The sequence below is a fragment of the Armigeres subalbatus genome, chromosome 2 (assembly GCF_024139115.2).
Source record: "Armigeres subalbatus isolate Guangzhou_Male chromosome 2, GZ_Asu_2, whole genome shotgun sequence".
Lineage (NCBI taxonomy): Eukaryota > Metazoa > Arthropoda > Insecta > Diptera > Culicidae > Armigeres > Armigeres subalbatus.
Genome location: NC_085140.1, coordinates 220519479 through 220532760, shown reverse-complemented (window position 1 = coordinate 220532760; position 13282 = coordinate 220519479). Strand labels below are relative to the sequence as shown.

Sequence of the window (13282 nt, the reverse complement as noted above, 5' to 3'; positions counted from 1 at the left end):
TTTAGAGATCGAGAACTACAAATGCAACACTTGAGCATCACGAATACAAACTTTTTTCTGATTTTCTGGACAACAGTGTTAGTTTTTAATTTTTTAACCGAAAGAAAATTTTCAATAGTTCAATGTTGATAATCAATAGTATCAATGGAATTTCCAAATTTCTGGAAAGTTTCCGAATCGATTGATAAAAACTCTAGAAAATCCATCGAAAGATAAAGACGCTATTAGCGTTTGAAATTTCTCCTAATTTCGTGACGGTATTAAATTTGAAAATTTTCGTTTTACACCCTGTATCCGAGTCTTACCATTAGACGTAGTTTACGTCAAAAAAGTCACACAAATGGTCTATTCAGCGATCAAAAGTTTGGTAAAACTTTTAGTTAAACAATTGGCTAGAATCCTGACCCATTGTTTCTAGTTGAAAGTTAGCCAGATAGGCAAATTTATGTCCAAAATACTATTTTTGCCTTTCTTGTACACTAAGTGTACCGAAAGGCTTTATGTTCACTCCAAAAACAAACTTTTTATGGAAGTACCGAAGACACATAGTGCTATCTACCAATCGTCTCAGTTCGATGAGTGTGTATGTGTATGTATGTATGTAATGCATAAAAGTCTGGCCACTTTTCAGGCACTTACCTTTAAACGATTTGCCAAACCAAAAACCACGCTCATTTTTAAACACTTGCCAATAATAGATTTGCTTGCAACAAATTAAATTCGACGAAGAATCCTTTCCCATTGTTTCCTATTAGAAAAAGTCTAGATCGAACAATTGGCTCAAAAATGTATGGCCAAAAAATTATTTTTATAAGGTTGGAGAAAGACATCATTACCGCTAGGTGGATTATTCAGGGTTCTAAGCAAAAAACAGGTTGCGTTTGACGATTCACGCAATGATTTCATATAATAAACAATGGAATACTGCCTTTTTACATTGTGCTTTATCGGTTGAAAAGCTAGTCAAAATACTAAAACTATTTTTTTTAATGTAACATTTTCTTCCGAGCTTATGTGTAACTTTACAAAATGTAAAGCCAATTGAATTTTTTTTTAATAAATGATGTATTATTAAACAGTAATTCTAACTTCTATTGAAAAAATATGATAAAAGTCTCAACATTACAAAAAGTCTAATGGCACTCACCTTGTCAGGCTTTTTCTTCCCAAGTGGGGAGGGCACTTTTGCTTCTTCCTCAGAGGCAAAGCGGTTAAACTTCATCATCTTTTCTTTGACACTTAGTTTGTTTTCCTCCTGCTGTTGGTCGTTACTTGCGGTGGTTGCAGTTTCAGCATCATTGCAATCTACCGCAGAAGATGACGACTGCTGTTGATGATGATTTTCTTTGTTCGAATCACGATCAACACATTCACTCGCGGACATGGGAAGGTTTTTCGCGTGTTCGGAAACCTTTTCCTCGACCGAAAACTGTCGCAAACCGGCACCGGTTTGGTCAATACTGGTGCGTTTCCGGGGCGGAATTGCCGGAGCCGGTTCTTCCGGGCTATCTAAACTGTACAACTCTACACTTTGCTTCCTGGACACTTCACTTTTAACCAAGGACGAACCAATCTTCCTGTCACTCCCGGTGAATTCACTACCGAAACTGAATTCGGAACCACTCCGACCGGTATCGGAACTATTCTTTCGCGACAGGGCAATACTACCCCGAGGGCTACCTTGAAAATTATACGGATTCGTTTGATCGAGAACTTCCGGTGGTGGTCGATACGGAGGGGGAAGTTTGAAAGGCGAGTTTTCACTATCCGAAGGAACTGCTGTTAAGGACCGTGAGCCCGGGCTCATTGGAAAGTTTTGATTTACTGCTTCTTCATCGGGACACTCGTCAACGTACTTTTTACGCAAAATGAGAAACTTTTCCGATCCTTCGTTCTTAATCGAAGCCAAAGTGTTGACGTAACTTTTGAAAAGTTTCCGGGCTTCATCTGGAACGAAAGAAACATCATCGAATGACGTCGTTTATCAAAATGCATTTATCGACCTCATAGAGTTGACAAAATAGACTCAAATTTCGCTTATCTAAGCACAAAACAAATCAGCAGAACGCAACAGGTGGTCGTCGGCAGCCGAAAGAAAACAAATTTTTGCTATCGAATCACACTTACCTTGCGTTTCCTTGTTGGTCAAAAAGGCACGAAAATGCTTCACTAATGCGTGGTTCGTCACTTTGCAATTATTTCGCAGCATAAAACTGCGAATTTCAGCCAAAGAAAGCTCTCGTGGCGCGGAATCCATATTAATACGCGGTTTTAATATCTCAGTTTTTACGTTTGTAAACAACAACAACTCGCTGCTGCTGATGCGCACACCGGATGATTTTGACGTTTGCTTTTTGTTTCTCGCGTTCCGCTGTCTGCCATCAGCACAGGGTGGCTCTGCGAGAGCGTTTTCGTTTCACTCGTGCTCGTACGCCTTTGAGCCGCTGTATCTGTTACGACGTACCGCTGTATAGACCATGCTGGAATATGAAGGCTGCGGCTTCCACATTAGGAATCTGGCTCGTTAATCACGTGTTGTGTGTAAGCCGCCGATGTTCTTTGTTGAAAATCTAATTTCGGTACGTTCATAAAAATACGTTTTAATAGGATGATGGTTGGAAATGGAATAAGTATGATGAGAATGATTATGTATTAAACACTTGTCAATGCAATGATTCAATCAACTACATACAGGTATACCTCGATTATATGGACTTTTTCGATGCAAAAAAGTCCATATAATCGAATTTTCCATATAATCGAAGCAAATTTTTTTTTCTCGAAATTTGTGGTACACGATGAAATAAGTCTTAAAAGTTGATAGAAAATATCCATATATTGCCTTACAGTCTAATCCGCATGTTTGGGCTCATTTTATGATAACTCAGTAGATTATGATTTTCTATAAAAACGTAACCTTTTTTCCAGCCACTTGTTTCTAAGATTACATTAGTAATGAAGACTTCGCCCAGCTCAATGTGAGCACAATAATATATTTATTCACGAATTCTAACTACAGTGCCTTCCTGTTTCAGCAACAAAGCAAACACTGAGTGGTCGAGTTCGAGTAAGGTATATGTTAGATTCAAAAACTGGCTTTATATAGGAGGACTGACACTTGTCCTCTTTTGATTTGAACGCAGCAAATTGAAACCGATGTAAAGTTTTGTCCCATTGTCTCCTTATGAAAATTGGCCGGTTTGGACTATGGGCTCAGAAGATATGAAAAAAATGCATTTGTTTATGCAAAAATCGCGTAGAAACAGTCTCACTTTTCTGGCACTTATCTTTAAAAGATCTCCTTGCAGCAAGTTGCGTTTGATTGATATTCTTAAAAAGAATTTAAATCAATGTAAATAAGAGGCTCTATCCACGTATCTGTGTCATTTTTACAAGAACCAATTTTTCCCGTTTCCCGTCATTTCCCGCCAAAAAATGTATCTTGTTTTATTGTCTCAGTCAATTCTTTGACTTATTTAAATTCAACTTAGAGGTGAGCCAGCCTAGGGCTGAAAGCCTCTAAAATAAAGACAATAATAATAATAAATTCAACTTTTTCACAGAATTCATACTTTAGAATAAAAAAAAATCGGAGAAGTGCCGCACGTTTGAAGAATTGGAATTGGCCTTTTAATTTTAATTCAAAATCGGGCGAATGTTAGGTCAAGCTTGGAAACCAGCACTATTCGTCAAAAAGTATGGGTTCTTTGGGAAAGTTGTCCTCAAAAAATTGAAGAATCGATTGAACGGATAAAAATTGTTGATGGGAAAGGTCAATTGCACAGTGCACCTATACCTGCTAAGTGGAATATTAAAGGATAAATTGTTATGGCTATTTTGGATTATGTTCGTATATTAAAGCAGGGCTGTATTTTGCAACGTGTTTTAAAATTCAAAACGACGCACAGTGGCGGGCACTCATAAAAATCCCGGACAAAACTTGAGATTGCATTCAAAATTTCACCACCGCGCGCTATTGTATTTTGTACAACACTAACGAAAAACACATCGCTCACATTACACAGCATGAACGAGTTTGCATGAGCGGTTCAGGATCACGCTTTGCTGAACGGTTTAGCAGCAATTGATTTAAGAACTGCTAACAAGAACATTCTAAAGATATTCAATTTCTTTTCCTACCGTTGAGCGTCAGTATAATCCTTAAACCTTGTGCTGAACAAATGTGAATACCAGGATATTCGACAACATTTATTTAAACAATAGAGGTAATAAACTATAGAGGACGATTGTCGCTGCGGTTCCCTTTGTTATCGTTCCTAAACATGTTGGGTACCTATCTGTCAAAACGTTCTGATTTTTCCTTCATTGACATTTAGTGCCCTATCCTCGCCAGCAAAAGATGTTTCGCCAGTGACGACAGCGACAATCTTCCTCTATAGTTTATTACCTCTATTATTTAAACATAAAGACAGCTCGAAGAGTTTTCAGTTTTTTACATTCAAATAATTATCAAGTTCGTCCAGAAGAAATAATGCCAGGTTTGAAAACCATTTGGAACTTTATGTATCACATATTGAAATAAACTCAGTTTCGTGGATATACCTAAAAAATCAGTCTCAGTGGGTCCGGTTTGCTAAATGTTAATGCATCATCCGTCCTTCTATACTTAATTCCATGCACCAAAAGCAGAAAAAGGTTGGAAGCAAAGATCTAACAGCTAAATATGACAATCTCATCTGTCAGTCTGACAATTCACTTCATGTTTTCGTATGGCAGAGATCACCAAAAATACGCATTATTTTTCACCACCTATTTGTAAGGACGTGGCCGAGGCTGTTGCAGATTAAAGAATTGCATATTTATCAATATATACAATGAAATTTTCCAACGCGAAAATGGTAAATCAATCAAGTCAATCGAACATATGACTCAAAGTGCATCTCCATATATAACATCACAACATGCCTTATGGGCCTTTATTTGCCCCAATGTACCATAATAAATATAGAATCAATGTAAAATATGACTTACTCTTATTCAACTTATTCAACATCTTTTTAAAACCCCAAAACACAAAAAAAAATTGAGCGAAAAAAAAATGTCCATATAATCGAGGTAAAAAGTCCATATAATCGAAGTCCATATAATCGAGGGTCCATATAATCGAGGTAAACCTGTACTGTAATACAACATTGTTCACTTTTTTGAAAAGATTAATAAATATCTTCGGATTTGATTTATTTTGGTTTTACTTTAGGCTAAAAAATGATTTGACATTAGGTACTTGTGTTATCATTATTTGTTTCATAGTTCTGAAAACGCTTGGGTCGATATATCTTGGGCTTCTTCTATACAAAAGTCTATTCGAATCAGGTAAAAATTATTCGAATACTACTACGAATAATAATTACAAGGTCGATTTACATGAGAAAACGGAAAATCGACTCATCTTACAGGATTTTAAAAGTATAGAATAAAGCGATTGTACGACAATTCCCCGACAACCAATACTCCGAATGCAATTTCCCCGAATATGATAATTCCACGAATGCAATCCTCTCCGGCAAACACATCTTCGCAATCGACTGTACTGCCTTCATACGCATGTGTCCCATGTTTGCGCCATGTCCCAAGTATAACGGCAGTATATGCGTCCAAAAAGACACGTTCAAGAGTGGCTTATTGGAGATTATCAGCTCAAGATCCAGTAGGGGTCTCCAGTAGCCTTGCAAGCAATCCGGAGATGGCGAGTTCGATTCTCGGTCCGGTCTAGGGTGTTTTTGGGTGGGAAACATTCTCGACACCCTGGGCATAGTGTATCCTTGTACTTGCCACACAGGATACACACTAGAGTGGGGCGTCATGGTATTGTAGAGTCTTACCTTGGTAATTTGTAGTTTCTCCGAATCAATATAAAACATATAATTTCACTTGTTTCACGTTATAATTTATTAACCATGAGTTTTGCTTTGCAGTACAATTATATCACTCCGTTCACTTGGTTATCCTGACTACGAATGCCCATGTGACGAATACCGTCGTCTCTAAATTCAGGCTACTACGTTTTTTCAAATTCAAAAACTCATCTCTTAGACCTAACACTTCGATTCCAAAATAGTGAATATAATTTAATTTTATACACAACGGCATATTGTCTACTCTACATCCTTCTCTTACTCTGAAATAAAATGATCGCTATTGTTTATGAGCTGTACATATCGTCCAGGCAACCTCCTGTTCCTTGTTGGACGTTTTGCAGCCTGAGCCCCTTGATTCTGATTTGATTCATTTGGCAACTTCCTTTTGATTGTCTTCGAGGATTCCGATACCTTGTGTTTGTCGGATTCCGGGTTGACTGATGTTGATGATTCGCTTGAAATTGAATCTGGTTGCGATGGTTCTAGCTGTGTAGAAGGTCCTGGCGAAGGTGGAGTCCATCTTTTAAGTGTGTTACACATCGGCGCAGAGTCAAACCGTCTTTATTCTCCACCACGGTGTCATTTCCGAATCGTTCGATAACTTTGTATTTCTCAAGCTTGAAAGTAGGTTCAAGCTTTCCATTATTGAAATTTTTCAGCAACACAATATCACCCACTGCAATATCGGAGTTTTTAGCATGCCGTCGTTGATCGGCATATATTTTCCCTTGAGCTTTCTTTATAGCATCGTTGTCACGAACACTATCATCACGGTTCCACGATGGATCGGTTCTTATCGACGGCAGCAAATCTTTCACTGGACGTCCTGTTAAAAGTTCTAGCGGCGCCTTTTCAGTGACCGAGTGCGGTGAGGTGTTATATATATACACGTGCTCCTTTATTGCTTTCCGCCAATCTCCGTTAGTTGCTCTTGCAATCCGTAGTGCACGAAGTATGCCTTGGTTTGTTCGCTCGACTAAACCATTCATTTGTGGCCAATATGGTATTGTACGGATCAGTCTGATGTTTTTACTAAGGCAGTAGGCAGCGAACTCTTCGCTCGCAAAAGGTGGACCGTTGTCGCTACGAATAGTCTCTGGATAAGTGTGTTCACTGAAAATGCTTTCCAAAGCTTCGATAGTCTTGACTGCTGTAGTTCCCTTCATCTCCACGACTTGCAAAATCTACTGTAGTAGTCTACGACTACTACAAACGTTGCACATTCCTTCGCTGAAAAAAAATCGATTGCAATTTGTTGCCAGGCACGATCCGGCATTTCCTTCCGATACATTGGCTCTGGAGGCCCTTGATTACTGACCGCGGTACATCCGGCACAGTCTTGAACTTTGTTTACTACGTCCCGGTCCATACATGGCCACCACACATATTCTCTCAAGTTTCTACGCATGGCCACTATTCCAGGGTGGCCCCTGTGACTGATGTACAGTGCTCTTGGTCGTAGTTTTTCTGGAAGTACGATTCTTTCTCCGCGAACAACAATGCCTTGTGTTATACCTAGTTCTTTGGCAAACGCTTGATAACGGAAAAGTGTTGATGGCCAGTTTCCTGTTTCAATAGCCAGTTTAACTGCTTGTAGTATCTCATCAAGATCAGTTTCCTTTCGTATTTCCTCAAGAGTTATCGCCATGAGCCCCTCACCAATCGCGCATAAATAGTGATCTGCATTTTCATCGAAAGGTGCGTCTATCTGTGAACACAGGCGTGATAACGGATCCGAAATATTTGCTTGGCCTGCTATATGCTTGATCTCAAAATCAAAAGGTTGGAGGCGGAGGGCCCACCCCTCAGCTCTCGAAAGTGCTCTCTTCCCTTCCTGATGTTTATTACCGTAAATGAATTCAAGTGTTTTGTGATCGGTGAATATGATGAAATGCAAACCAAAGAGATACAAATAAAATTTCTCAACGGCCCATACTACAGCTAAAGCCTCCCGTTGAGTCTGTGGGTACACACGTTCTGCTGCCGTCAATCCTTTCGATGCGAAACTAACGATCCTAGGGATATCTCGACAACGCTGAACCAATACCGCTCCAAGTCCAACTGGGGATGCATCTACGTAGAGTTCAGTGTCATCCGCCGCATCGAAATAGCCAAGTTTGCGAACATTATTGGTCAACTCAAATCGTAAAACATCAAAAGCCTGTGTTTGTTCTTCACCAAAAGATAACGCATCGCCACGCACAAATTGACGTAATGGTTCGGTTTTGGTCGACAGATGGGGAATGAAATGCCCCACAAAGTTCACAAGGCCAAGAAAACTCCTAACTTCCTCCTTTGTGCTTGGCTTCCTGAAGTTCCTGATTGCTTCAACTTTCTCCTCCGTTGGACTGATTCCATTGGCACTAACCATAAATCCAAGAATTTTCAACTCCGTCACCCCAAAGATGCATTTATCCATGTTTAGTTTGGCGTTGTTCTTTTTTAAAACAGCTATAACCCTTTGTAGCCGTTCATCATGTTCTTCCCTAGTTTTTCCTGACACCACAATATCGTCGATATAGACGATCACTCCATCGATTTCTGCGAGTAATGAAATATTTAGAATAAAAATAACAATCTATTAGTTCAAGTATTATATTTCATTACAAACATTTCCATATACCGTTGGAATCCAGATAAACAGACTTGCCGATTACATTTAGCGAAGGAATAGTCAACAAGCAACCAATATCAATATATCTCATTAGCATTAGCACATTAGCAAATGTGCAAACACTGCACAACATGTACCATATAGATTTCCTTCCTTATGTATATTTTTAATATCCCTAGCCATTCAGTCCGATTAGGTCACAGCAACTCATTTGTGACTCGTTTTGGTTGTATATAAGTCACACAAAAAGGTATGAACGATGCATGTTGCTAGGAATGTATCATTACTAATTGTAGGCGCAACGTCTGTTTGTCTGTGCCAGATTTCTAAAAATATATTTATAATAAAATCGCCCGAATATACAAGCTAAAAAATACCTGCGAGCATCTGCGTCATAATCCTCTGAAAAATTTCAGGGGCACAATTTATGCCAAACATTAGCCTCTTGAAACGCATCAATCCTTGGTTGGTCATAAATGTTGTAATGCCTCGCGATTCAGGGTGCAGTTCTACATGGTGGTATGCCGAAGTTATATCCAATTTTGAAAAGTGGGAAGCACCTCGCAGTTTATTCAGGAAGGTTTCAATAGTGGGTAGTGGATAATGTTCACGTTGAATTGCCTTATTGGGATGTTTCATATTTATACACAGTCTTATGTCGTTTTTGCCTTTTGGCACGACAACCATTGGAGAGATCCAGTCCGCTGGACCCTGGGCTACCTCGATAACATCTGACCGTAACATCTCCATTATTTTATCATCCACTTTCTGTTTCATTGCTTCAGGTATTTTCAAATAAGCCAGTTTTCGTGGGGTCACCGATTTATCAATAGATAATTTTACTTGTACATTTGGAAATTTGGGGAAATGGTCAGTATCAGCATTGATGTTGTTAACATCCAGACCAATCTTCAGAATTTTAAGATATTCGGCGGTGGATTTACTCAGCAAAGATCTATGGGCCCCTTCAATGACGAAGAATTCCGCATAACAACTCGGTTTATCTTCATGGACCGTTATCCAGGCTTCAAACATAGCTTTTACTCTAAGTGGCTGGTGACTGGCATAAGCTGTAAAGGTTCGATCACATTGAAACTTTCGTTTGTACAACATGGCACGATTGGCAATGAGGTTATCCCAAACTCCCTCGGTGACCGTGTTGATAGCAGCCCCAGAATCTATCAAGAACACAACAGGACATTTGTCAATCATACACACAATCGCTCCGTTATCATACGTGACAGCACTGACAGCAGCAACCTAAGAAAAAAAATTTTGTTGGAGTGCCATATGAAATACGAGATTAATCATTTCAATACATTTAATTACACATTCAAGTTAAAAAGCTTCATTTATTAATTCACTAAGTAGCAACAACATAGTTCCTTATCATTAGGAAAATACCTTTGTTCCCTGCTCCCCCTCTGTTTGCTTCATCGCTTCTTCCTTCAATTCAGCACCATAGCTCACGAAATTTGCTTCCGCCCTCGGTCGGTTGGATTTGTTGCGAGTATCAAAAGTACGTTTATTTCCAGCTCCTCTGCATTTTCTTGCGAAATGACCTATATTGTGACAGTTGTTGCATCTCGCATTGCGAGCAACGCAGTTCGCTGAATCAGCTTTGTGGATGGACGATCCACATCGAGAACATCCCGTTCCATCGCGTAGGTCTATTCGTCTCTGACCATTCATGTTCGCGCCATACTTCCTCTGATTGACGTCGTTATATCTCGGCCGCTTGTTCCGAATTTGGTTGACCCCCGGGGTTGGTAATCGCTCCTCAGAAAACCGCTGTGCCCTTTCCTTCTGTTTCAGCAAGATTTCGCGATTAATTGCATAATTGATCAACTCGTCTAGGTTCATGACATCTTCCAGTCCCTTATCACGAACTCTTTCGTCTCGAGCACCCATAGTGATCTGCTGCAGTATCTCCTTTTCTTCTCGTTCGTAGAAATCGCACCGCGTCGCTTGCGCTCGCAATCGCAAAAGAAATTGGTTTATCGTTTCTTCGTGTGCCTGCTTCATTGATCGGAACACCTCTAACTCGATTCTCTCATTTCGTTTCCCAACAAAAAAACGATTCAATCTTTTCACAGCATTGTCGTATTCCGGAATTTCGACTGGCATCAAGGGAACTGCTACTGCTTTTGGATAAACTTCATCCGACATGGGGCGCAGATTGTAGAAAATGCGTTGCAACCCTCTACCACCGTGCGCTAGGAGCAATACCAGTTTTTCATGCTGCGTCTCGACATTCCGGAGTTCCAGGGTCAGTTCGAAAGCCCGGTGCCACTCCTCCCACTCCCGGCGCAAGTCTTTGCTGTCAACAGTGTCATTGAAAGGCTCTAACGCCGATCGTCGAGCATCAAAAGACATCTGTAATTAATCACAAATGAATCGTTGTTTTAGGTATCCGTTTTACACTATAGTACTTGATCAATTTCACCTATAAATTATTCTTTTTTCGTTTCACTTTTTAATTTTTCTTTCCAATATTAATCACAAAAATAATATTTTTTTTTACGGCACAAGAACAACCAAATCATACATGGAATTATGAGATAGTTTGTTGTTTTTATTTTGCTCTTATTGGATTTTTGTCTGTCATATTAGAAAAACCCATGGTTGATCAATTTCGCCATGACTTTTTTTCCATGCCATGATATCTCCACAGCGATATTTGAGAATGTAGTCTTTTATTCATAAAATGTATGTAGTCTCATAAAGTTATTAATTTTTCATTTAATTCTTTTAATATATATTTTTTTAAATACATGAATAATCACCAAAAATAAGCATTTTTTCATATTATGTATATTTAATAAATTATATTTGTTTCCATGAAGTAATTTCCAAGTAATTGATCAATTGAATTGTGATAACCATCAAAATTAGAAAATATTCCAGGGTTTCCTTGTGCACATTTTTCCATATCAACTTTTTTAATATCAATCCACCGATTTTTCTCTCTGCTTCGGCTCATGACCGGACTCATCGCTGCTCTTCAGTGCAAAACTGGACTAGCTTTAGTTAATGCTCTTCAGTTCATGACTGGACTCGCTTTTGCTCTACAGTACGAAAACTGGACTCGCTTCTGCTCTACAGTATGAATACTGGACTAGCTTTCATTAATGCGCTTCGGATCAAACCGGACTCGCTCTTTTCAATTCCCTTACAAATACTCATCAGTGAATTTGGTGAATAAAACATTATTGCAAAATTAAATAAAGTCTACATATTTAGGCATTCTCACAGTATGAAAAAAAAGTTAACCTAAAAATAAAACACGTGCGCTTTTCAAAGCTTAATATGCGAGAAAATAGTTACGTCGAATCCTACCGACAGTGCGCCAAAATGTAGAGTCTTACCTTGGTAATTTGTAGTTTCTCCGAATCAATATAAGGTACCCCGGGGCAAGTGAAAATACGGGGTAAGTGGGAACTATGACTGCAAATGAAACAATGAACGTTTTTAATGGTAACAATGTTCTAGAAAGATGAAGCAGAACTACAAACGAATTAACCCGACACAAGAATATTTGGAATCAAAACCATTTAAGGCACCATACTAATGTTATTGCTTGATCATGACTTTAAACTACCAGGAAAATCTATTACTTTTATTTAAATTAAATGGATTTCCAACTAAATAGTCGTTTCTAAATTTATCATTGATGTGGAAAGTAAATATTTTGAGCAATTAAATAATTGTGTGACATCGAAAACGATTAATTTTTTTTAATTAAAGCCAAAATCTGCAATTTTCATTTGCCCTTGAGTTTTAACATGCATGGGGCAAGTGGGACATACTTGAACAACATTTTCGATAAAGCTATTTTAATTGTTTTTAAATGGTTGTCTAGTGAAAAAAAAATTCGTCATTCATATATCATATGGATCTGAATCAGATGCAGTTTGATCTCGTTATTAAAAAGTATTGTACAGTTAATTACCAAATGTGTATTTAACATTCTGAAAATGTCTATCTCCCGCATGAAGAAGAGCAATGGCTATAACTATGCGATATTCTTCCGCTTACAGTGCAAATAATCTATTTATTCTACAATAGGTCAACAGGATTTGTCTTGTGTTTTGTTATTTTCAAACTTCGCATCAGATTTTTAGATAAATAAAGTGCTTAACACATAAATTGGCTATTTTGTTCTGTTACAAATTAAAACACTGCGCATCGCCTGAATAAAAACGTTTCTTCTGAAGTACTGATTCATGTAATAATGTGTGTTCTAAAAAGAGAAATAATTATTCATACGAAAAGTGAATAAATATTTGCTTATCCTTGCCACCTAAAACATTTGGTACAAAAGTAAGCTAATGGAAAACAAGACAACAGCCAAATAAACAGTAAATCGGCTGTTGTCTTGTTTTCATATGTGCTAACATTATAATTACATTATAATTATAATTTCTTGTTGCAAAAATAAAGTACGACACACAACCTATCTCCATCCATGATCTGAATATACCAATACTCAGAAACAATATGAACATTATATCAACATTTCTCAAATTAGTTTCGTTCGACAGTAGAAAACAGAATAGGTCCCACTTCCCCCGTTTAAAGGGGTAAGTGAGTCCTGAATGTAAATTCATTTCTTGCACTACCAATACTTTTGTAATTAAATAAATGGCTTCCAACACCTCTACACTTCAACAATGGAAGCATATAATGATGTATCCGTGGTTAATGTTCTGAAGTAACCTATTTTCTAAGTATGCGTTAACAATTTTGATGAACTAGCGTTTTTTTTAGGTCCCACTTGCCCCGGGGT

General features: G+C 38.3%; 2 protein-coding genes across 2 annotated transcripts in view; both read right to left on the bottom strand.

Annotated features, from left to right (window-relative positions):
- Window positions 1-2356, bottom strand: part of LOC134209561 (uncharacterized) — a 256126-nt gene extending 253770 nt beyond the window's left edge. Inside the window, exons 1-2 of the mRNA XM_062685557.1 lie at window positions 2128-2356; window positions 1148-1947 (exon numbers count right to left, since the gene is read on the bottom strand). Coding sequence (XP_062541541.1) covers window positions 1148-1947; window positions 2128-2257 — 930 coding nt within the window. The 5' untranslated portion in view covers window positions 2258-2356. The remainder of the gene's footprint in view (window positions 1-1147; window positions 1948-2127) is intronic.
- A 7457-nt stretch (window positions 2357-9813) lies between these two features.
- LOC134215916 (uncharacterized) lies at window positions 9814-11878 on the bottom strand. Its single transcript, XM_062694995.1, has 2 exons — window positions 11862-11878; window positions 9814-10869 (listed from the first exon to the last, which is right to left on the bottom strand). Exon 2 carries the CDS (start codon window positions 10867-10869, stop codon window positions 9886-9888), a length of 984 nt encoding a protein of 327 aa, XP_062550979.1. The 5' UTR covers window positions 11862-11878; the 3' UTR covers window positions 9814-9885.
- Between the last annotated feature and the right edge of the window lie 1404 nt (window positions 11879-13282).

Excerpts from the sequence above, each read along its gene's own strand:
- LOC134215916 (XM_062694995.1), bottom strand. The coding sequence starts at position 10,869 with ATGTCTTTTGATGCTCGACGATCGGCGTTAGAGCCTTTCAATGACACT.